At 46.9% G+C, this 22,858-nt stretch overlaps 1 protein-coding gene across 1 annotated transcript in view; it reads right to left on the bottom strand.

Moving 5' to 3' along the window:
• Nucleotides 1-22,858, bottom strand: part of MMP17 (matrix metallopeptidase 17) — a 118,395-nt gene that overhangs the window by 20,920 nt on the left and 74,617 nt on the right. Inside the window, exons 2-4 of the mRNA XM_019538977.1 lie at nucleotides 16,639-16,771; nucleotides 12,733-12,859; nucleotides 2,286-2,569 (exon numbers count right to left, since the gene is read on the bottom strand). Of these exons, the coding sequence (XP_019394522.1) occupies nucleotides 2,286-2,569; nucleotides 12,733-12,859; nucleotides 16,639-16,771 (544 nt within the window). The remainder of the gene's footprint in view (nucleotides 1-2,285; nucleotides 2,570-12,732; nucleotides 12,860-16,638; nucleotides 16,772-22,858) is intronic.

The following is a 22,858-nucleotide window of genomic DNA, read 5'->3' as shown; positions in this document are numbered from 1 at the left end:
GAAAGGGGAAGCACCCAGAATTACAGGTCACCTTTGACAAGCTTGTCCTAAACCCAACAGGGAAGTTCCTAGTCCATCAGTGCAAGCGGGACAAGCCCCGGCTAGCATCTACTGGGGGTTCCCTTCAACCGGTTTCCAATCCAATACTGAACTCCTCTGCTCAGCAAAGCGGTGGCAGATCAGTAGAAGCAGCAAAGCAGTAGATAGAGGAAGAACCCCGCTGAACTCTGCACAGTCACAAGGACCAGGAAGTTTTCCAGGACGACCAAAGACACCTGGTGAATCACTAGCAGAACAGGAGGATGAACATGTTTCCATGGCCCCCTGGATGATCCAGGTCTGAGTCTGTTGGGAGCAAAAGGAAAGACCAGCTGAACAGGAGAGTGTTTTGATGAAAGTGCTTAATGGGTAAGATAACAAAAGGCAGAGGTTTTCTGTTGTGAGGATGGGAAGGAGAAGACAGCTGTCTGTCGCATTTGGTTTTGAAGGTGCCAGGTTGTCCACAGAAACATTAGCAGCCTGCTGCGTGGTGTGTAAAGGGAATACATTTCCCTTTAACCTTGTTTGAACCCTGGGGGATATTCCTGCTAGCCAACTGGTGGGGGGGGAGGGGGGGGACAGAGGGGAGCAGAAAAATCCAATTAACCAGAGAAAAGAAGAAAAGAGAGATGATATCAGTCAAGCTCAAGGAGGAAGATTAGGTCTAAATGAAATCATTAAGCCCAGGCAGCAGAAGCCCACTGGGACGCTGGCACAGGAGGTGGTATGACAAGTAAATTAGCAGCTGGTGACTGGAGCAGCAACACTGTCAAACTCCAGCCAACATGAAGCGTGGGAGATCTGATCACCTACAGATGGCCTGCACAGCTGAGGCGCACTCATGCTTAGAAGACTCTTCACTTATTAAAGCTGTGCCGTTGGCTGGAAAAAAGATTAAAGGGAGATTTTTTTTTTTTTAAAGTGAAACTTCTTATTGCCTTAAAGGAGAGTCTTAATTGGGTGGAGGTAGTGTTTGTAACAACAACAGTAATACCACTGAGCTTTTAGATAACACTTTTCATCACACCCCTTTCTAAGGCAATCAGGAATAACCCCATTTCACAGATGGGGAAACTGAGGTACAAGGCAATGAAGCAGGTGAATGCCAGAGTGTAGGAAGAGAACCAAGGATGTTCCAAGTCTTAACCCAGTGCTCTACCCACCTTATATGGGGGTGGCGGGGGGAAGAGGCCAGGCCTTGTTTCCATGTCACTGGTATTGTCCTGTGCTCTTTCACTGGGAGCTGGAAAGTTGGTTATTTGCCATGAGAAAATAGCAGCCTTCAGCTTGGCCTGTCCTGGCAGCAGTCCCTCCATTCCCCAAGCAAGCAGGGATCTCTGGGGGTAGGACAAGCTGCATGGTCATTCTGCAGCTGTGGGGGATACTAGGGCCGTGCCAGACCCCCTGTGCCAATGAATAAGCAAAAGGCTGGTTCTCTACCACTTTATCTCCTGTGGTCTCAGTGAAATCTACAGAAAAGGGTGGATATGCAACCACGCTGACCCTGAAGCCTTTTATGCACAAGTCAACCTTGACTGTACAAGAACCCACAGACAACAAGTAGGGAAAGAGCAGGGCATGAACCTGAAGGCTGAGTCTGCCTGGGGGACAAGGACTAGGAAGCTGAGGGAGGAAGGTGGGCAGAGGCTATTCTACGAGGGGTCCCGTGGCATAAGGGGTCCAGGCACTGTCATCCTTCCCCCCTGCAGAGAGCTCTGTGTAGTGCTGATGAGGGACTGTGAAGGGAGACATACCCCGATCCCACAGGAGAAGTGCTGCAGTGTGGCATATGTGCCATTGCTTTCCCCCCGCTGATCTCCGTATGCCTGTGCTGGTGCCACAAGGTGCTCAACAAATCTGTCAACCAAGAAAAGCTCTGCCCCGTAAACCCCAAGGCAGCCACACTGATCTCCTCACTACCTAGCCTAGAGATCCAGAAGCAGGGAGTTAAGAGCTGTAGGGAGGACAGGGCAAGGAGAGTGGAAGGTTTGGGGATGGACCCGCGAGATACGGAAAACATGGGAATACTCCATTCCAATGTCTTTGAAGAGACAGCATTGGATTTCTGGGCAGAAGAAAATTTGCTGGTATTTGGGGACATGAGGATGCATCTTTGGAGGGATATGCACACTGCACAGGGCTTTAAAACCTTAAGTGTTGGCACAGTGGATACATAAATCATTAACGTAAGAAGAGTGGGTTTGGGAGAAGAGGAGTTTTGCTGCAACTCTCTTACCCTGACATACCTGATGATCGGAAAGTCCAATATTCATCGTCATCGAAGTGAGTATCTCCGGCGGTGTGATGATCACCGGGGAAGAAAGCGTGTGCTACCGTGCCACCAGGCCCGTCAAAGGGATACCCGTCGTTGTGGTCTGCCTTGGAGAAGTCTATCTGTATGTCGGCATTGTTACCTGCCACTTCATGGAAATTCAGTGGGGTGATGTCGCTCCAGACTTTCAGGGCATAGTACATGAGGGCTCGGACAGTGTCGTGGCCCAGCTGTGATTCTTTGGGGAAGGTACGGACTCTGGGATCGGAAACAGAAACAAGAGACATGGCTGTAAACAATCAGGCTCAGCAGGTCTCCTCCAGCTGTGCTGTTCTGCAGATCACTTCCTGATAGAAAGGCCATATCATGGATTGATCTCATTTCCCTTGTCCAAAAGCCGCGGGCTATTCTATAGATCAGCCTCTACAGATGTCCAGGGGGCCTCTGCCCGCAGATATACCCAGTCCTACATTGCTTTCCTCCATCTCTGCCTATCACCAGGTAAAATGCCAGGTTTGGCCAGCTGTGTGCGAAGGAGTTGCTCTGCCATGCATGCATCTAGTAGAAAAACCTAAGAATTCATCCTGGGGCTTTGCATCTCACCCGTAAGTAAAGCTAGTTGAAATTCAGAATTTTCCATCCTGCAAAAAATCCTGACTTTTCAGAATACTCTGGGTCCTGAATCAGAATGAAAATTTACCATTTCCTGTGAAACAAAAATGCTACAAAAATCTCTAACATAATCAATTTAATCTGAAAGTTCAAAGGGTGTAGCTGAACCCAAATGTGTTGGCCTTGTGGAAACGTTTCCAAATTCCACGTTCGAAAAGTTGATAAAAATTAATGCCCGTCCATAAAGATTTCACTGGTTGCCAGTCGGTGTTAGCCAACAGAGAAAAAAAATGCTTTTGATGGAAAAGTCTACTTGGGTCTTCCATTTAGTAGTAATGGACACATCCCTCTCAAACAGCAGCACACCCACCAAGCTGCAGGCTGGGAACAAACCAAATAAACGTTTAATATTCATTGGCACCTCTCTGATCATCTAGTCTCCCCTCCTGCAAAACAGGCCACAGAACGTTGCTCATTATTAAATGGTTGCATAGAACAAGCCCAACGCAGGAAGTGACTAAAACCATCTCAGGTAATCGCAGGCATCAGATAAGGATGTCTTTACTCACCCATCATCTCCCTACGGGGTAGTTAGAAATACCACAGAATAACAGATGATAATACGATGGGCTCCCCACAAAAGGCTGGAGGGCTCTGACGCAGCTGCTGACACCTGCCTACTGTTTCACATGCTTTGAGACAGGCAGGCAAAGTGAATTACTCCTGTATGCAGCTAGTGGGACACCAAACCCCATCGCCCCCCAATACTGCCAGAAACAACTCACAGCTGCAAATAGCATCATCAACTTCTGGGACCAACAGAGAAGAGGCTCGGCACTTAATGCATCTGGGTAACACTGTAAGCTAAACACCGCTAAGAAAGATACCGCGTTCAGGGCCTAGGATAAGCATCAGGACAGACCATTGTTAACAGGAGGATGGGCAGAGTGACGGTGACTTTCTACAGCTCCAGAGGAACGGGAGTGAGCTTCACTTCAGAGCCATCCCAAGAGCTGTCCCCACCTGCCCCTGCCGTATGCGAGTGCCTGGTTACTTAGCCTAGGGACTTGAACTTGGCTGGAGGTGAATATTAGCCACATCGCTCCTCTTCATGCTGCTGGAGCTGGTGTCTCTTTACCATGCTCACCCAGGGGAGCCTCTGGTCTTGGATGCCAACTTGAGGTGCATCAGCAAAACCTTCCACAACAGAAGCAACCGGATGAATTTCCAACTCTCTCTCGGTTGAGTGTGAAGGGTACCTAAGACCTTTCTGCAGCAGGCCATTGGCCTAGTCATCAGTCTCCCCTCAGTCTCAGTAGCACCTGAATAACTGTATATAAATCTAGCATACACCCAAATTATTCCAGAGATTAAAATACCATATCCAGGGAGGACCTAGTTGCTAGGACACTGGGCCAGGACTGAGGACTATTGCATTCTTCTTCTGGCTCTGCCACTGGCCTTCCTGGTGACCTCAACCCAGTACATTTCTCTTCCTCAGTCTCTCCTGCTGTAAAATGGGGACAATGATTCTGACCTCTCATCAAAATAGGCCTTGAGGCCTATCAGAGATGAGAGCTATGGAAGAACTAGAAATTATTATTTTTCTTCCTGTCCTCTAATCCAAAAACACACCAAAAAGCATGAATTTAGGGAGAGGGCAGCCACATCATTTATTTTCCGTGTTCAGAAAGGTCCAGAATCTTTGAAGTAACCCATGGTATATCATCATGCTGCAGGCATAAACAAATAATCCCAGGCCCTTTATTCACAGCCACCTTTATTTCCCAGGAGCATGCTGTCAGGATTTTTGATTCAGTGTATGACGTGGTTGCAGAAGTTGGGCTAACTGTTTTAACACGATTAGGAGGAAGATGCTGTAAAATATCAATGGGATGTTCTAAAGCAGTACTTTGTCAAGATCCAGCGAGAAGAAAATGTACCCAGGACACGATTCAGGTGCACAACAGAGTACATCATTTACCTCCTACCCTTCCCTATTTGTATTTTAGCGGTGCCTGAAGGCTCCGGCTGAGATCAGGCCCCATTGTGCTGGGTTCTACGTGCAATAGGTTTATAAACCCGATATTAATCTTTTCTGCAGGACAGTAATCCCTCCTAAGGGCTCCTCTCAGGCACTCCGATCTGTAATTACAGCCTGATTCAAGTCATCGGGGAGAAAACACTCACCCCCTGGTAGCTTGTTTTCTTTTTTCCCCCCCACTGAAATGGTGGAAACATAAAATAGTCAAGCCCTGGAAAACAGGGGGCCTCAATAAGAAGTCCCCAAGGTCCCCTGCCAAAGAAATTCTAATTTTGATAGACTAGATCTTGCAATCATCAAAAGTGCTTTAGGCCCAACTCATAAGGCAAACATTTATACACGTACCTTTGTCTGCTCCAACACACCGGAAATCCAGTGCTTCAGAGCGGACTTGATCAATGGAGTCTGCAGAGCATGCGAGCTGACGTGCCCAGCGCCGCTTCACATGCATTTGTATAAATGGCAAAATGCGCACCAGTGCACAGAAAACAGCGGCGGTGCACTTTTGAACTAAAGCGCCTTTGATATATTTTAGTTTAAAAGTGTGCCACTGCCAGTTTCTCAGCGCTGATGCACATTTTGCCGTTTATACAAATGCATGTGCCGCAGCACTGGGAGCTTTTAGAAGTGCATGGCGTTATGGCGCATACATGCGTAGAAATGGCCTAGGCACTCAACTCCCACAGAAATCAACACCTCAGACTATATGGGCTTCAGGAAAATATGACCAGCTGAACCATACCAGGAAACTGATGGCAGAAAGATGAGAAGTGGAGGTTGTTGAGACCTTAAGGACACCTGAAAGTCTAACCTCACCCACAACTACACAGCTAGTCCACCACAAGCTGTCACCAAAAAAACTTTGCCTCTCTGACTACACTTTGTAGCAAACTTTTGCACTGCTTAACTGTGCAGCCCACATGAGTGCCTTATCTCTGGAGCCGGCAGCTCTGGAAGGAGGCAATTATCCATTTGTACTAAATACAAAGGATCCAATTTAAAAATTCGCTTGTTGTGGCTTGATTAATTCATTCAGAATGGGCTCTGTGCTGCAAGTGTTTGTCTCTTAATTCAGGTGAAGGGCTGCTGTCCACTCTGTGGTGGTAAAGGCAAGCCTTGCAAATGGAGAACAATTGGCACAACAGATCAGAGTCTTCTGCTTAATTATGCAACCCTACATAAGGGTGCCTCAGCCCCATGCCAGTTTACAGTGAGTGTGTTCAGCAAGACCCATCACCACCACTCGGAGGGGAGAGCGTGATCAATGCTCCACGCTTAAGGCACATCTCCACTGCTGAGAGTGCAGCGCAGAGTGCGAGAGTTCAGTGCGAAGCGCACCCAAGCAGGCTTAGATACCAGAAAAGTGACACTCGATACGTTACCTGACTATTAATACCCAAGTATCAAGTGAGGTGGCTTCTGCCGCCTACACTGAAACACTGGAAACTGGTGGACACAGCAACTCATTTCACAACCATCATCAGATAGCCCTTAGATTCAAATGCATTTTGATAGCCAGCACCCAAGAGATGCACAACTGCATGGGCTGTTACCCACCCCTGAGCCACCCCAGCCCCTAGTAAGCCCTTGCCTAAATCACTTAATGCCCAAAGCCCATACCTGATTGACATATTTCTGCCCAATATTGAAAGCCATCCATCCCAATGATTATATTTGGGTTTCTAGGCTCTTTTTCTCCCCACCACATAAAGGCAAAAGCATTAATGTGGTATGAGAAATCAATTCCTGCTTAATGAAAACACTCCTTCATGCTGTGCAACCCTGAAACTAGAGGGAAATAAAATAAATGCTGATGACCACCAAACATAACAGATTATGGATTGCCTGATAACCCCAAATTGATTTTTTTTTTTTTTTTTGCGTAATTGAAAATGTATACGCTAGCCACCTTGGTTTAGCAAATGACACTTCCCTAGCGGGCCATGGGGCATGTCCAGTAGACTGTATGATGCCAAACCAACTCTAGCACTCAGCACCGACAGCTATCTGCCTCATCTATGCCAATGGCTGGGATCTCAGTCTAGAAAAAGTCAACGGGAGTCTATTTCAACATGGGTGCAGCCAGCTGATGCCATCAGGGCTCCGGGCTTCAACATGATGTGTCCTACCCAAGAATCTCATGGCATTTTACAAAGACTTCAGGCTCCCCTCCTGTCCATGTCCTTTTTTCATTGGTTCTCATACAAATAGGTAGCCTCCAGCTCCAGGACGAGCAGCCGCGGCACGGGAGATAATTGATTCCAGGGAGAAGATGCTGGTGAAATCAAATTTCACAGCCCGTTTCCCAGGCTGTGAAAAGAGCAGCTGTGCTGGAAGAAATGAAGAGCGATGCAGGTTGATGCAGCGCTTCGCAAAGCCTGTCCCTGACTTCACTCCCTGTCTTACCACCGAGCAGACAAGCGTGCCACAGGGGCTGGGCAGTGACAGGCAGTGGCAAGGCTGACATGGCTGGCCTTTCTCTCTGCAAATTACAACGCCTGCTGCAGACGTCCCGTCAACCTGAGGTGCTTCCTCTCTGCTCCACTGACGCACGGTTTCATGCGGGGGACTCATGCATTCCTGCGATCAGCTCCTCGAGTGCTGCCTGTGCTGTGTTACGACAGCCACAAACCATCACCGCCTCTGAGAATTGACGCTCCTGCTCCTGCCTCACCTCCTTGTGTTTGCTGCCTTGACTCATTCCCTTGCCTGACCCTCAGAGGAAGGCCCCATAGCAGCCACAGAGAGATCAGTAGCTGTTGGGCGCTTTGGCCCTGCTTGCTTCGAACTCAGACGGGGAAAACTAGGAAGATGCAGGAAAGCAAATAGCATGTTAATGGACTGCGCCACTGGGCTGGTAGGGCTCTCCTCTGACGGTGCCTCTGGCCCTGCTACTTCATACGCCACAGCCCAGCACAGGGGGGAAGGCCTGAATTATTCAAGGAGCCAGAGATACTTAAAATGAAAAGAAACTGGTAAGTTCACAAGGGAAAGAGGAGAGGAAACAGCTAATGTCTATGGAGCGAAAGGAGCTGAGGGGCAGCTGGGACACATGTGAACTGAGTTCACCCTTGTGTATTCAATAGGCAAAGGTGGCTCAGTAACCCCTCCCGAGACAGAAAAGCCAGGAAGCACCAGAAGCCGAGCCTGGCTTATTTCCAGTACCCGTTTCTCTGCCACAGCAATTTGCTGGTGGCCGGGGGACAGGTCCAACCTTCTCTTCTCCCCAGCTCCTGCTTCCTCCTCCTTTCTGTTGATGGCCCAGCCTTTGTGTAGTGAGCTGCCTTAGATCCAGGCAGGGCCTCAAATATTTCCATCTCTCCTAAAGGATGAGCAAGGCAAAAGCCACCTTTCAGGTCCTATTTGTGCTGACAGTGACCAGAGAAGAAGCCAGCTCCCTCCTCCAAGGCTTGTACCCAGGGGTAGTCTGTGGCCTCGCTCAAAGTCTACTCTGGTTACCCACCCAAGTAGCTAGCTAAATTACTGAGGTAGGTAAGCCTCACTGACTTCATACAACACAGGCATGCTTCTACCATTACCATTACAGCCAGCTCAGATATGAGATGTCTACTCAAGCTGCAGTCACAGCAGAGACTGGGTTGCAGCCCTCTCCTGGCTGTGATGCATCCCTCGCTTCTCGGCAGGAGCGATTGCTCTGGCTCAGAGGCACCTAACGCAGAGGCTTTTTGGTTTAAAAGGCTGCTTGGCTTTGATGATACAGAGCTTGGGACTTGTCCTTAACTGAAGATGGATGGTACTCCGATGAGTTTGGAGTGGGGGTGTGGTTTCGCTTGCTGCAGGATAAAGGCTGGTAAGATTTATAGACCTGGGCATTGGCTGCTGTGCTTTGCTTTATGGTGGCCTCTACTTAAGGAGGTGGATTTGACAGACAGCGTGTTTCTGGGTGATGATCATTCACCCTGGCTGCCACTGTAGAACAGGAGGCTGAAGGCAAAGTAATGTTAATTGTCCTCAACGTGCAAAACTCCCTTAGATTACCACTGCCTGGGGTAGCTTTCTGTGAAGAGAGGTGGAAATTAAATATGCAGAGGAGAATATAAGTCAGGTTCATACATCAGGGTTTCCTAGATATTTACACACTGCTTTTCAGAACAGCTAGGCAGAGGGAGGCAATGTCTTAAGAGGAGCAGGTGAACCAGAAACTGGGACTCCCGGGTTCTCTGACCAACTCTGCCAGTTCCCTCCCTGAAACTTAGGGTCCTCATCTGCATAACACGGATAGGAACAGAGGAGTAATTAATGGACAGCTGAAGATGCAGTAGAAGCACAAAGCATTAGTATCAGTGTGAAAAACCTCAAAACTGATCACTAACTCAGTATGCAGCACTGATGGAAAAGGCATTAGGCATTAATGGAAGGGTGCAACAACAGGAGCTGCTTATGGGAATATCTTATATGAATTGCTCGCCAGCAAGGTATAACCAAAAGTAATAAAAAGAAATTAAGCAAAGGGAAAAATAGCTTGAAAATTCTTGGGTAAATATTGTGTGGGGGAAGTGGCAGCAGATGATCTAATAGGCCATTCCCATCTCTCATTCCTATGATTTAGGAATCATTATTATACCCTCTTGTACCATCAGCTAGTTGAGGTGACTCTTGCTAGCACCAGCAGAGGGCACTGTGACCACACAGACAGATACCCACGACTCCGAACAGAGAATATGCACGGTACCCCCCAGGGAGCCATGCTTCGCTTAATACGGATTTTCAAGTTGTTTCTGCAGAACAAATGAGAAACAAATCCCAAACTTATCCCAGTCTGCAAAGCTACATTTCTGCCCGAAAAACTTTCTAAAAATCAATCCTTCAGCATCATATTTTGCTGAGAATTTACTGTTTGGGATACCTGTACGGCCCTACAGTTGTATGTACTGGAGATGACACCTGTTTGGGTCTGGGCTGAATGCAAGGATAGTACTTAGGAGAGTCCAAAGAAGAAATCAGTTGGAGACGAGCTGGACTAGCCACACCGTAATCACCTTTACCTTGATGCCTTTGCTCCTCCATCATCACAAAATGCACTACACATCCCGCCAGCTGGGTGCACCCTTTAAACCAGCTTTTCACAGTTCCACTGGCTTATCTATCCTGGCCTCAACTGCAAATGGAAGAGCATAATATAATGTAGTAGGGTTTATGCCATCCCCCTCCCCCCCCAATACACCCTTCTGTCCTCAATCACTGTAGTGAAGGCAAACTACCACACTGTGGGGCTGGGTTGGTTCCTTCTCCAGCCAGTTTTGGAAGGCACTTTTGCTGCTATACGCTGGATGTAAACAGCAGACAGTTTCAGTGGGACTGCAACCTTTGGCTAAAATTAGGAAACTTGAAGCTACATAACACTGTCCCTTAAGCAGAAACCCCAAAGTGAGAGAGAGGAGAAAAGAAAGGCTGAGCTCTTTTGTCAGGGGCAGAGTTTTTCTATCCCATGTGTAAGGACCATCTCTGTATGGACTTTTCCTGTAGTAACACAGAACCTCCTAATGCATCTCATACTGACGTGCACCTAACAGCTCAAGTCTGCTGAATAGCTGGCTTCGATCCCATTCCCCTTTTTTATGTCTCGTTCTAACCCCGTGCTAGTGACTCATTATGCCAGGATGCCTCAGGACATGACATGGAAGTCAAACAAATGATGCATCCCAAGTGCAGGGGCTGCAGCATAGCACAGATGCATCCCAAGTTGCTTGTATTGCTAGCAATGCAGCTGCAGGTGCTCAGCAGCTAGGAGTGTGCTACAGGCTATACATTTTGCCTGAGTTTCTAAATACTGGCCTATTAGCCCAAGCTGAGCTCTGTGTCTCCCCAGCTACCACCTTGGAGACAGGCAGCTACTGGGGCCTGTCTGTGCTATGGTGTAGTCACAGCAGTGACTTCAATGAAGACGGTTCACCTCCAGAGTGCTGCAGACTGATGCCGGTCAGGGCTCTGGCCCTGAAGTGCAGCAATGTCAGAGGCAGCTAGCCCACTGATTCCCCAGAGGGAATTCCTATTGCTGTAACTGCCCGGAGGTCACTGTCCATACTACTCTTCTTGACCGGAGCCAGAAGGGCATGCAAATGTCAACACCTCAGGGCCCCATTAGAAGAACCTCTCCTTGAGCCAGAGCTTTTTCATACTGAAAGCTAAAGGCTGAATAACATGCATTTAGGTCATTCCTGAACATAACGTCCTTGCTGGATATACTGGAAAGCAGATGAATTCCTCACTTAAAGTCACCATCTCTCAACTCCTGTCTGCAGCAGGGTCAAGGTTTGCCCTTCCTGGCTGGGCTTGCTGCAGAGGTTGCACCGGCACATTTTGGCAGCACGTATAGGCCTGGTCTGGTGCCTCTTCTCTTGGCCTTTATGGAGTCTTCCAAAGGCAGAGAGCCTGAGGCTCTGAGATCATTTCGCTCTGCAGCAGCCAAGTCAATGAGCAGGGAAAGCTGCATCCAGCTTCCTTTGGGCCTGGTGTGAAGGACAGTCAGTGTGATAGATGGTCTTTGAAGGAGGGAGAGAAGAGAAGAAGGGAAGAGGAAAAGAAAAAGAGACAGAGAGAAATCATCCATGGCTCCAAGAAGCAGAAGGCTTCCCATCTCTGTCAGGGGTGGGAGGGAGAGAAATGCATGCTCTGAGAAACTCCACGCTCTGAGGGGGGCCCATCTGGGACCGATAGATCGTAATACATGAGTCTCCACTGCCTGAGGAAAAAGACTGGCTGTGTCTGTGCAGCAAACCTCCCATCCCTGGCAATGGCCCCTTCCCGTGCACTGTGCCCTTCCAGGCAGGGGGCTTCCTCAATCAGAACCAAGGTAGCAGCATCCACTTGCCTAGTCTGATTAGCCCAGCTGAGCGACAGTGCCAATAAACCAATCTAATGGGGCCACCTGTGCAGCCACACGAGTGCTGCTGATCTGTTTTCGGGTTAGGAAGCCGAAGCAGGAGCAGGGCAGTGCGCTTGGGGCACCACTGCCAGGAAGGGCAGATTTACAACATAGACGCAGAAGGGGAAGAAGGGAGCTACTGTGAGTAAGCGTGGGTTATTCATAGCCTTTAAGGAGGAGAGAGAAAGGAGCGAGTTGAGATCATCCATGGGTCCAAAAAAAGTTCATAAACCCTCTATTTCCATCTGGGGTAAAGAGAACCCACACAGGGCAAATGTTGGAGGATGGGAAAGGGAGGCTGGAAGCCCAAAGCCTTCAAGACAGCAACACTGCTGTAGAAACCCTTCCAGTTCACTTGATCAGATGCCCCTTAGATAGACCTCAAAGCTAATCCAGCAAGAAGGACAGGCTGCAGGGCTGGGAATCAGCAATAAAAGTGGGGAAAAACTGGCCTGACAGGGCATCTATACACGTTATGGACTTGATCAATCGAGTCTGCTGAAGTGTGCTAATTAGTGTGCTCCAGAAGCCTCTGCATCACGTGTATTCAGTGTTGCCACACTTCAAAACGGCAGTGGGGGCTCTAACTAAAGCTCGTTGAATGAGATTTTATTAAAGTGCCCTCACCGCTATTTTGAAGCGCAGGATGCTGAATACATGTGATGCTACAGGTGTTTTAATTAGAGCGGGTCTCAGAGCTACTCCAATTAAAGTGCCCCCTCCCCCCGCACCCTGGAGCATGTGTATAGATGCCAGAAGCATGAAAGAACATGCTTTAACACGCTCACGCTCTGCCTCATTGCAAGCCTTATTTAACCTCACTCTGCTTATGATAGACTCCTCATTGCGACACTGAAACTGAGAAAGTTGAATGCCTACCTCCAAGATAAGTTCCTTTTGTTCCACTTCGTCACCGCCTGAGCGTACCGCTTTCGCCTGGCTTCTGACTCAGCAAGATCAGGGAGAGAGCAACGAGGTGTCTTCATTAATTCCAGCGTGGCTTCATCTGGTTTTCAAAGGAGAACGTAAAAAAAAAAGGACAGCGGGAAGGGGAAGAGAGAGAGAGAGAAAGCCTTGAAATAATAGGATGGAAATTGGAAATAGGGTGGAAAGTCTCTGCTTTCAGAGAGTGAAACTGTGGGTTCAAAATATTAATTTCCTTCTCTCAAGGTGAGGGAGGGGATGGATACTACAGGTACAGGAGCTTTGTGTGAGGCACTGCACTTCTCAGGGTGGCGATCCCTTTAAAACATGCTGATTGCCATTTCCCTGTCACCCTGATCTAGAAGGGAATACTGCTCTCGACTCTCCCAAGGTCTGACTCTCATGGCTGCTGCTTCTCAAATCTGTACATCTGCCAAGATGGAACGACTGCTTTCAACACCATTGCCATGCCCAGCACAGGGAACTGGCAATGCTTCGCCAGCAGAAACTACACAACGCAAACAGCACTAACCGTTATTTTTTATTATTCTACACAGCCCTACGCCCCATTTTTTTACACTGCATCTAAATGATCCAGCGGCATATGGGGCTTGTCTGCACAGATGAGGCTACAGCAAGGGAAGGCATCTCACAGGAGGACTGCTGCTATGAACAAGGCTCTTCCTATCTGATTAGGAGCAAGAGACAGCTGAGGCCCCGGGCCCACCCAGCCCACACATGGTGCTATTTGCTGGCAATGAATGTCCCCAACCAGGGGCTGGGAGCACATCCTGCCACAGTGCTACAGGATCAATTAGCGTGGAGAGGGAATCATGAAGAGTTGTGTCAGTGGAACAGGCTACGGTAGGGCTGATCTTTGGTCTCTCAAAAATCGCCTATGGGGGCACTGATTTATCAGCAAGACATTAGAAAGAAGTCCTGCATAAGAGCAAATGCTGAAAGCAGGAGGCCTGTGTGGATGCAGGAGTTACCTACGGCTCTAGGACAGCTTCAGAGAGAGATATGGAACTGGAAGAGCCCTTGTCCTCACTGCTGCTCCCTTCCAGATGACATGGGTAAAGCTCACCTCATCTATATCAGTGGTTCTTGTTTGACTCAAGGGACCCACTCGGAAAATGTTAACTCCTAGTTTTCACTCATTTTTCAATTGTGGAAAAATACTAGAGCAGCTCTTCCCTTGCAAAGACCTTGAAAAGACTACAACAGGACAGAATACTTTTAACGTTATGGATTCCCATTTGAAATCTGCAGATGTATCTTGTGGATTGTGCGCACGCAGCCAACAGTGCTAACATTGTGCAGCACCTTGTGGCACCCTTGAAAGGATTGAGAATCACTGACCTGCATGGATTGAGCTATGTGGGTGAGGGTGAGGGAAAGCGAGGCCATGGATGGAAGCCCTGGCTCGCATCCTTTCTTGGCTCTTTCATGAACACACTGCGGTATGCTCGGTTGGCGTAAATGTAAGAATGCCATCGATTTCAGCGGAGAATTTGGCCTGCTACCTTGTGCAAGAAACTCAGGTGCTCTGGGGAACCAGTGCGGAGCACACCAGCTGGCACACATTGATTTTATTTGAAACATAAACACTCCTTTCATTATTTCCCGTCTTTAAGCTAGATTGCCAATCATTCCCCTTTCGGCACAGGGCGGCCTTGTTAGACGGGAAATTGATTGGCAAGATGCTAATATTCTTTATGCTAAGTTTCTTTATTAAAAATTGATTATGCTTTTAAAAACTAGAGCCTCAACTGGTATAAATCAGCACTACTCCGTGTGTGTGCCAAGTTAGAGATCAAGCCTTATATTTAAAACTAAAAAGAAACGCTTAAGTACAGAGATACAACCCAAATCTATGATTTACAAGAAGAGTGCAAGGCCCATTTGCAAACTATGCGGATGAACCCCAAAACACCCCTTATCCAAAACTGCAGGAGGCCAGAAATAAGTCATAAAGGGAAATATAATTACACATATTTAATCAAGAATTGAAATCGAGGGTCCCAGTGATGGCCTGCTAGGAAACCCTGACCGAAGGCTGTTTAAATGGCACAAGAAGCAGCTGCTGCTCAGAGAAGAGCTTGCTGAAAGTTGGCAAGGCACATCCTGAATCTGGCAAAAGAGAAAAGCCTGCTAATTTTCAGCTTCCTTCTAACCCTCTCCTGAGTAGAGGACAGGGAAAGCAAAGTGCTCACCCTATAAGGAGGTTGCTTCTATGCACACTGCTAGGCAGTTCACAGGGACAGGAGGAAAGATTTATCACCATAGAAGGTGGAGAGGGAGACTTCACAAAGCTCTGGATGATGCTTTTGTCCCCTCCTCTTGAAAATATAAACCACTGAGGAAGCAAGCAGCTTCTGATACAATTGGAACTGACTTCTGTACAGCACCAAACTTGTATGTGCTTATTCCAACCAAGTGTAATCTCTGAACTTTGGGCACTGCTAATCCCTTATAGGGTTGGTGAGGAGCCTGGATAGGAAAGACCTGAATCCGGTGCCAATTGTGAATGAACTGGATTCTTGGCGGATTCCTGGATTTGGTCCTCTGGAGCTCAGGGAGAAGCCACTATCAGGGCTCTGACTGGTACTCTACATCAGTGGGTCTCAACCTTTTTTGTACCAGGACCCATTTGTAAACAGAGATGGCTACTAGTGCCCCTCACTCCCGACCTGGTGTCCCCAGGCCCCAGCCCCCTAGTGTGTGGGGCAGAGGAGGCCCCAAGCAGCCCCTTGCAGGCTGGATCTCTGCCAGCCTACAAGGAAAAAGCCACAATTTCCCATGTTTTTCTCCTTTAAAGGAGAATCCGTTTTTAAAGTTTTTTTGATTGATTTTTAAAGTTTGCCCATGACCCTGTCATATATTCTTGCAACCCACTTTTGGGTTGCAAGAATATATGAAACACACAGGTTGAGAAACGCTGAACTGAATGGTCAGAACCTGCACAGCTCCAGGGTGGAAGACAAAGGAAGAGAAGGCCTGACTTGCTATGCTTTCAGAGAGGGACTCCTTTCCTTAAGCAAGCTGGATATCAAGAGAGACAAGAGCACAGTGCCTCAACCACAAGCATTATCCTTTCCGGTTTTGTGTCTCCTAGCATTTTACAAGCAGGGGTGAATTCACGGTCCCTCCCGCCCTCTAACAAAGTGTTATGTCCATTGCACAGAGGTTAAAGTCCATGGCAGAGCCAAGGATAGAAAACAAACTCCCTAAGCCCAGTGCTTTAACCACCTTCCAGTACCTTAACTACACCTCTGGCTTTGCTATCACAGGTGAGAGGCAGCAAATCTCACCCAGCTCCCAGAGACATCTCACCACAAGAAAGGACAAGGGCAGGAGAAAAAGGCAACAGGAGCAGCAGTGAGTGGGAGTTTCAGAAGTGAGTTATCCACCATACCTGCATCTTATCCGAAAAGATACCAGCAATAACAATACTTCCAGCATAGAGATTTGGAAGGTTAAATAGGTATTTTTTCCACAATTGGATGGCGCAATTAATGCTTTACAAGAAAACAACCCAGTCTTCATTTCCTCTCTCTCTTTTTTTTTTAAGCACATCAAGAGCTATTTTAAACACAGTAAGAACCCCAGGGGCCTTCAGCTGATGCAGTAATTGTCTGCTTCGAGTTGTTGAAAGCACAAGGCAAGAAAGCACCTGAGCCATGTAATTACTCCTTACAACAGCAAACTGGGCCGTATGTCATGCACACATTAGATCCTAAGGGCGCAGCTCAGCAGGATTGGAGGCAGCAGCCTGGTCCCTGCCTGCTCCGACAAGGAGGCACCCGATTCTGGCTGGCCAAATGTCAGAGAGGGAGGAAGCACTGTTTTCAAACTGACCTAGTATCCCCGTGGCTTCGAGACCTCCAAACTGTTGCATGGCTGTGATGGCTTTTGTGAGCTCTTCCTGGGTCTGCAGTTGTCCGGTGACAGGGTCAGGTGGAGGCAGGTAGCCAAATCTTGTCAGCCAGTCCTGTGAAGCAAGGAAAGGGAGACAGTGAGAGAGGGTGGAAGGATACAGGCAGGGAGGTTACACATGCAGATGCTTTTCCCATTTACATGTCTACACCCCAGCTCCTCACTGAGCTGTACGGTCTCTGTTAACAAACGAGTGTGTCAGAACGGAGCTGTATACATTACTTAAGTAATGGAATCCAATGACCTTCATGCATTCCAGTGCTGACATTTAATTTTCAAACTATCTTTGATAATGGCAACAGCAGAGTTATAACACTTGGGATTACACAGCCATCCGTGGGCTCTCTTGGTTGCTAGCGGAGAACTGCGTGTAGAGGACGCTGGTTGAGGACAACAGAAGCTGAACAAAATGCTTACTGCAGAGGCCTGAGCCAGGTAAAACTCACCTGGTGCGAGGCTTCCTGCAGTTCACAGGAAGAGCTGCTGTGTTCAAAGCTTTGGAGGAAGCTCAGCAACTTTAGAAGCTGGTCGGCTTGGCTCGGCCAAGATCTTCCTATATTCAGCACATCCCATTCCCACCAGCAGACACCTGTACATGCTTGCACAGCAGCCTCTTTGGGTTGGGGGGAGCAGAATGGGGGTCTCCTTTAGCTGCAGAGCCTCAGTCACTCTGCTGGGACTTCTTACTATCTGGCCTTCTCCTGGTTAATTTTATTTTTGTACCCGAGACATCCCCGAATGCACTACAGGCAGCACGGGGAACCGGCGGGGGGGACTCTGGCGTGTCTTAAGGATAAAAGACAAATTATTGGTGGAGAGGCAGCAGAGGGACTTGGAACAACTCAACCAAGGGAAAAATCTGGGGGACATGAGGGATGACAGCTTTACAGTGCTTGGCCACTACCCCAACACCAGAGAAAGCCGGACTCCATAAAATCTAGGATGAGGAAAGAGGCCTTTGCTTTGAGTTTCAAAATGAGTTTTTTGGTGTCAAACGATCCTCAAAGCAAATTGTTCCTAAAACAAAGATGCAAAGTGACAACTGAGGCTCTCCGAGATGCAAGCAAACCAAAGCGGATGGGTTTCACTGGAGAGGCAAGACTAATGTCTCATGTTTTTATAGGCTGCCTTCGCCACCACCCAGCTCTGGGCCTACACAAGTTCCCACTGAAGCTGCAGGAGCCTTTCTTCTGACTTCAATGGGAGTTCAGTTAGGCCCTTTAAAAGGAACCAGGTGGCAACTTCTGAAATAGTTACCAATTAGCTAAATTTCCAGGCAGCTGCAATTGCCCAAGACCCAGCGTTGATTAGCCCTAAGCTTAAACAAAACCTGAACCTGCAGAGAAAACTCAGGGACACATGAAATTACAATGTGTTTCCTGGGAAATCATCCTATCGTATACACTGCAGGTTCTTCTCTTGATCTCTCCCAATTAGCTGTCAGGCAACATGAACTTTCAAGAAAAGGATCTCTCCTTCCAGAAACAAATGCTACCCAAGTGATACAAGAGGGATGCGATTTACTAATCAGAAAGGGTTTAAGTTTTCTGTAAGGGATCAACAGCTGCAGAAAGATAAACTGTGCAACTTCAAAGCCAAAAAAGTGATCTACATTAAAGGAAGTCATTCCCAGCTAACTGCTGTCTTCTGGTACGTTGTAAAAATACGTATGAACTTTTAAAGCACCCGTTTAAAAATATCATCCCATTGAGTCTTCCTGGCTTCGTTTATTTGACCAATTTGTCCCTTGATCAAAACGGATCAACAGCTGACGGTCTCTGGTGGTTTCTGAGTTTGGCAGGCGTAAGCCAGGGAATGGACACTCTCACCGATTTCAATAGAGTTTGCATTGAGATCTTAGCGATCTTGTAACCAAGAGTATTACTTGACTGGCAATCGATCACGCTTTGAACTGCACTGGCAACAATGCCGTTCTGGAGACATCTTTCTCTCTCTCTCATCAGGCCAAACACGTTAATGACATAATCAAACAAATAGCGTAAAACATCTTGCTACAGCAGTCTTTTAAACAGCCTCATTTGTCATTTTTCTCATTCTTTCATTTCCACTTCCTCCTTTCTCAGCAAAGCAGGTTATTTATACCACCGTGAAGACATGATTTCTGTTTTCTTTATCTGTATCAAAGCCACATTGATCTATCGAGCCACGAAGGATGACTGTTGAGCTGGACTTTTACCTTGGTCAATATACCATTAATTTGCTGTAGTAAGATTAATGCCGGAAGTCAGTAGCTGCTTAATGCTGGGGTTTGTCTCAAATCCCAACAACACCCAAATGGTTACCAAGATGGTGGCGTTCCCAAGTTTATTTAACGAGTTAGATCAAGCAACTGAAAATGTACAGAGCTCTGCTGTGGATTTTCTTAAGCCTATTGTGACAGCCACGTTACCATTCTTTTAAACAGAACGGTCTCTGGCTTTGTCTCTCCCCAACTCTTCAGGGCTTTTTTCACGGCTGGGTAGTTTTTGCAGGGTTACACGTTATTACAGAGAAAGCTGCTTATGCTGCTATTTCTTATTGTCTAAATGCAACTCCAAGATCCCATTAGCAGCCACATCACTAGGAATACATTAGCCACCAAAGAGCACAGTCAGATAACCCCGCTGTTATTTCGTCACAGCAAGCACAGTCTGAGAGCTAGGCTGAAAACTCATCTGTGTTTGCTCTCGCTGCTATGATTTGTCCCTTTGCATAGTAAAAACATTTGTGACAGAAATTAGATATACAATTTGCACCTGATTGTTCATGAGAAATGGTCTGTGACATGGAGCCCTATGTCGGCCCATCAATTGCCAAGGACGGTGGAGTTTAATTTGGTTTCCCTCCATAGCCATGGAGACAGTGTCATTTATCCCTTATTGTAGCAGAGCCTTTTGTACACTGGAGACCTAACTCACCCAGCGTTACTCTAGCCCTCTTGGACAACGTATTGGAGGACAAAGGCCAGGAAAAAGAAACACAACTGCGTGTGCCTGAGACAGACAGAGAAGAGAATGCAGTCCAGCAAAAGCTCACGCTGATCCAGCTGCAACAATCATTGATCTTTATTACAAGAGAAAGAGAAGAAAAAAATAAGTTAACAGAATCCTTTTGTCCTTCAAAACTTTAAGGACAAGACACCAAGCTCCCTGGAGCAAAAAAGCAGCTTTATTGCTACCTTGCAGCCCAAGAAGTGACAGACCCACCAATACAATGAATGCCTTGGGGCACATTCACAATGCTGATTCCTGGTTGCTCCATCCTGGATAGCTGCTCTTCCATGGCACTAGCTGCTCTGTACCAAGTACGGCATCCTGCCACGGTCTGTGCTTGAGATACCCTTGCCAGAGGCACTGGATGCCACCATCTCTTTAGAGTCAAGGAGAGGGTGAGGCTTTTTCCTCTATCCTATGCAGCTACCTGAGCTAGGGGAAAAGCAATTGGATTTGGAGGAGACAACAACTAACTACAATTTGCCAGGAAAATGTTTTCTCTTTCTGGGAAAATTTGAAATATTGGACATTTCCCCCCCCATTCTGAATCTAGATTTTAAAAAAATTAAACTCTCAAAAATTCTCATAAGCCTAAAATCTGAAAGCATCTCTATATGAACTTGAAACCCAGGACTTGTTGCATAGAAAAGGTCAAAATCCCTTTAAAAGCAAAGAAAGAAAGAGTCAAGAAGTTTGTTGAGATAAACCTTTTTCAGAGAAAGCTTTGGTTTCAACAAACTGATCTTTTTGGATGAAACACGCTGGGTCAAAAAATTTCCAGCAGCTCTACCACTGACTCCAAATTGAACATAAGAATACGGCTGAGATCTATCACAGGGTCATCAGGTTGGAAGGGACCTCAAGGGTCATCTGGTCTCAGAGATGATCCTTGTGCAACAAAAGGAAGGATAACTTGAAGGTAAAGATACTGAGGTTGCACTCGACAAGTGCTGGACTTGAGTCCAAAGCTTGGCAAAGTCACTCCATTTTGCTGTGCCTCCGGTTCTCATCTGTAACATGGCATAACAACGTTTCCCATTCTTTCAACCTTTGCCTACTTAGATAGCAAGAACTTCAAGGTGAAGTCTGTATTTTACTGTATGTAAAATGCAGCAACTAGCTCACTACCTCCAGGAACTAACAACCAAAATAATACTGTGCACAATTCATTTTCACTGCTGACACAGTCAGAGGAAGAATCTTTACAGGGAGCTTTTCTTTGGGTGCCGATGGCTTTCAAAGGCAGACAAAAAAATGTGGGTGGGAAGAGCTCAGAAAGAATCCAGATGATACAGCTTCATTGCCGAGCAATAAAAATGTACAGGGAAAGAAAAAGAAAAGTTAAAAGTGCCTACGTGGCAGTAGCATCCAGAGACACTTTCATTTGTTTGATGCCTCCTTTCTATTGCCGTTGATAAACACAGCTGCAAGCAGGATCTTTCTTGCTGCTCAGCACTAAGCAAGTGATTGGCATAGAGACTTCTCTTCAAACCAGAGGCATTATCTTTATTGATAAAACATTATTCTGGTGACCTACGTATCTCCCCGATGGAGCTGTGAATCACTTTCCACCCAGTGGAGGCTCTGTTAGAGTTCACGATGGGTCCAAACCGGGGAGGTAGGATATCCAAAAGCTTTCACCTCCCGAGACAGGGGCATTAACAGTCCTGGCAGGAGGAAGGACGGGCTATATATTAACTGGTAAAAAAAATAGAAAAGGAGATTCTGGCGGAGACCAGTGGACACCGAGCCATCATCCTGACTGCACTGCAAACGCAGCCTACTGTTGCATCAAGGAGTCATCAGGAAGGTTAACCCCGCCAGGCATAGCTCCTCTATCCCCACTGTGTATTTATTTGTTTTACAGTAGCATCTAGAAGTCCCAGCGATGGCCAGGGTCCTTTTATGCTAGGTGCTGGATAGCCCCATCGTGAGACCCTTGCTGCCTGGGAGATTTCACGGGGGAGGCGAACCTACTCTGTATTCCCATCCAGACTTGCTGCACGGCCCACTGTCACTGTCGCAATGGCCATCAAACCCTGCTCTATTCAACTGCAACTGTCTCGGGGAACCAATGGGTAGGAACAAAATGTCCTTGTGCCTAATTAGCGAGGACAAAATTAATTGGTAAAGGAATTAACAAATCCATTATAAAAAAAAAAAAAGAGGAAGAGGCTTGAGGGAGGATGCATTATGATCAGAAATATATCTGACAGCAACTTTTTTTAGCAAAGGGTCAATTAAGACACAGCACTTATTTTAATTCCTCCTTTTCTCTCCTGTGTCTGCTGTCCGTTGCTTCTCTAAGGGGGAATATTTCCCCCTCCCCCACAGCATGCGGGATGTCATTAGCATCAGGACTTTAGGTTTTGTTTTAAAACTGGCAGCTTTTGTAATATTGCCTGCTGGGATGCAGCTTAATAAAGCACTTTTATGGCCAATGGCTTTGTACTTTTGGGGGAGGGGGGGAGAGGAGAGTATGGAGGGGCACGCTATAATTTTTAAATGGCTTGATTTAATGTATTTTTCCTTTCCATACCCTGCTGTGGTTGGTGACCAATACATTTATGAAAGATGTTTTTAAAATGACTGCTTTTAAGTGCAGCTTCACTTTGAAAAGTGACTATGCTAACTATGTCACTACGGCCCTTTTTTCCCTCCACAAAAGCTGTTCTCTGGGTGCATACAGAGTCTGAGTTGCGCACTTCAGTGATGGAAAAATAAGCTGTTTTCTTATTCTTTTTTACCCGTGTTGGGGCTCCTGGAAGAGCACGATGGAGTAAAGCTTGGTTTATGCCTTAAAAGATTGGGAACTGAGCCGCAATTGCAGAATCTTACTTTTTTCGTGATGCACAAGTCAGAAAAAAAACAATCAAACAAACAAACCCTGCTTGATTTTCAGCTCTTTTTGCTTAGAAACTAGTTGGAGCTGTAAACAGATGAGAGACATTCCTCTTTTTATTGCACAAAAAACTAGTAGTCCCAGGCAGGCCCCAGGTTTCCATTGCGAGACAGCAAGCAAGCACAAACAGAAAGGTAATCCTTCATGTCATCCCTGATGCAATGTTCAGATTGGAATAGCACTCTCATTTCTCACGCACTTGAGTTTTATTTTTCCTTTGCTCTTTTGCTCTCCAGTAAAATTAAAT

This window comes from Crocodylus porosus, unplaced genomic scaffold (genome assembly GCF_001723895.1).
Source record: "Crocodylus porosus isolate Cpor-Errol unplaced genomic scaffold, CroPor_comp1, whole genome shotgun sequence".
Classification (NCBI taxonomy): Eukaryota; Metazoa; Chordata; order Crocodylia; family Crocodylidae; genus Crocodylus; species Crocodylus porosus.
This window is presented reverse-complemented; position numbering and strand designations above follow the sequence as displayed.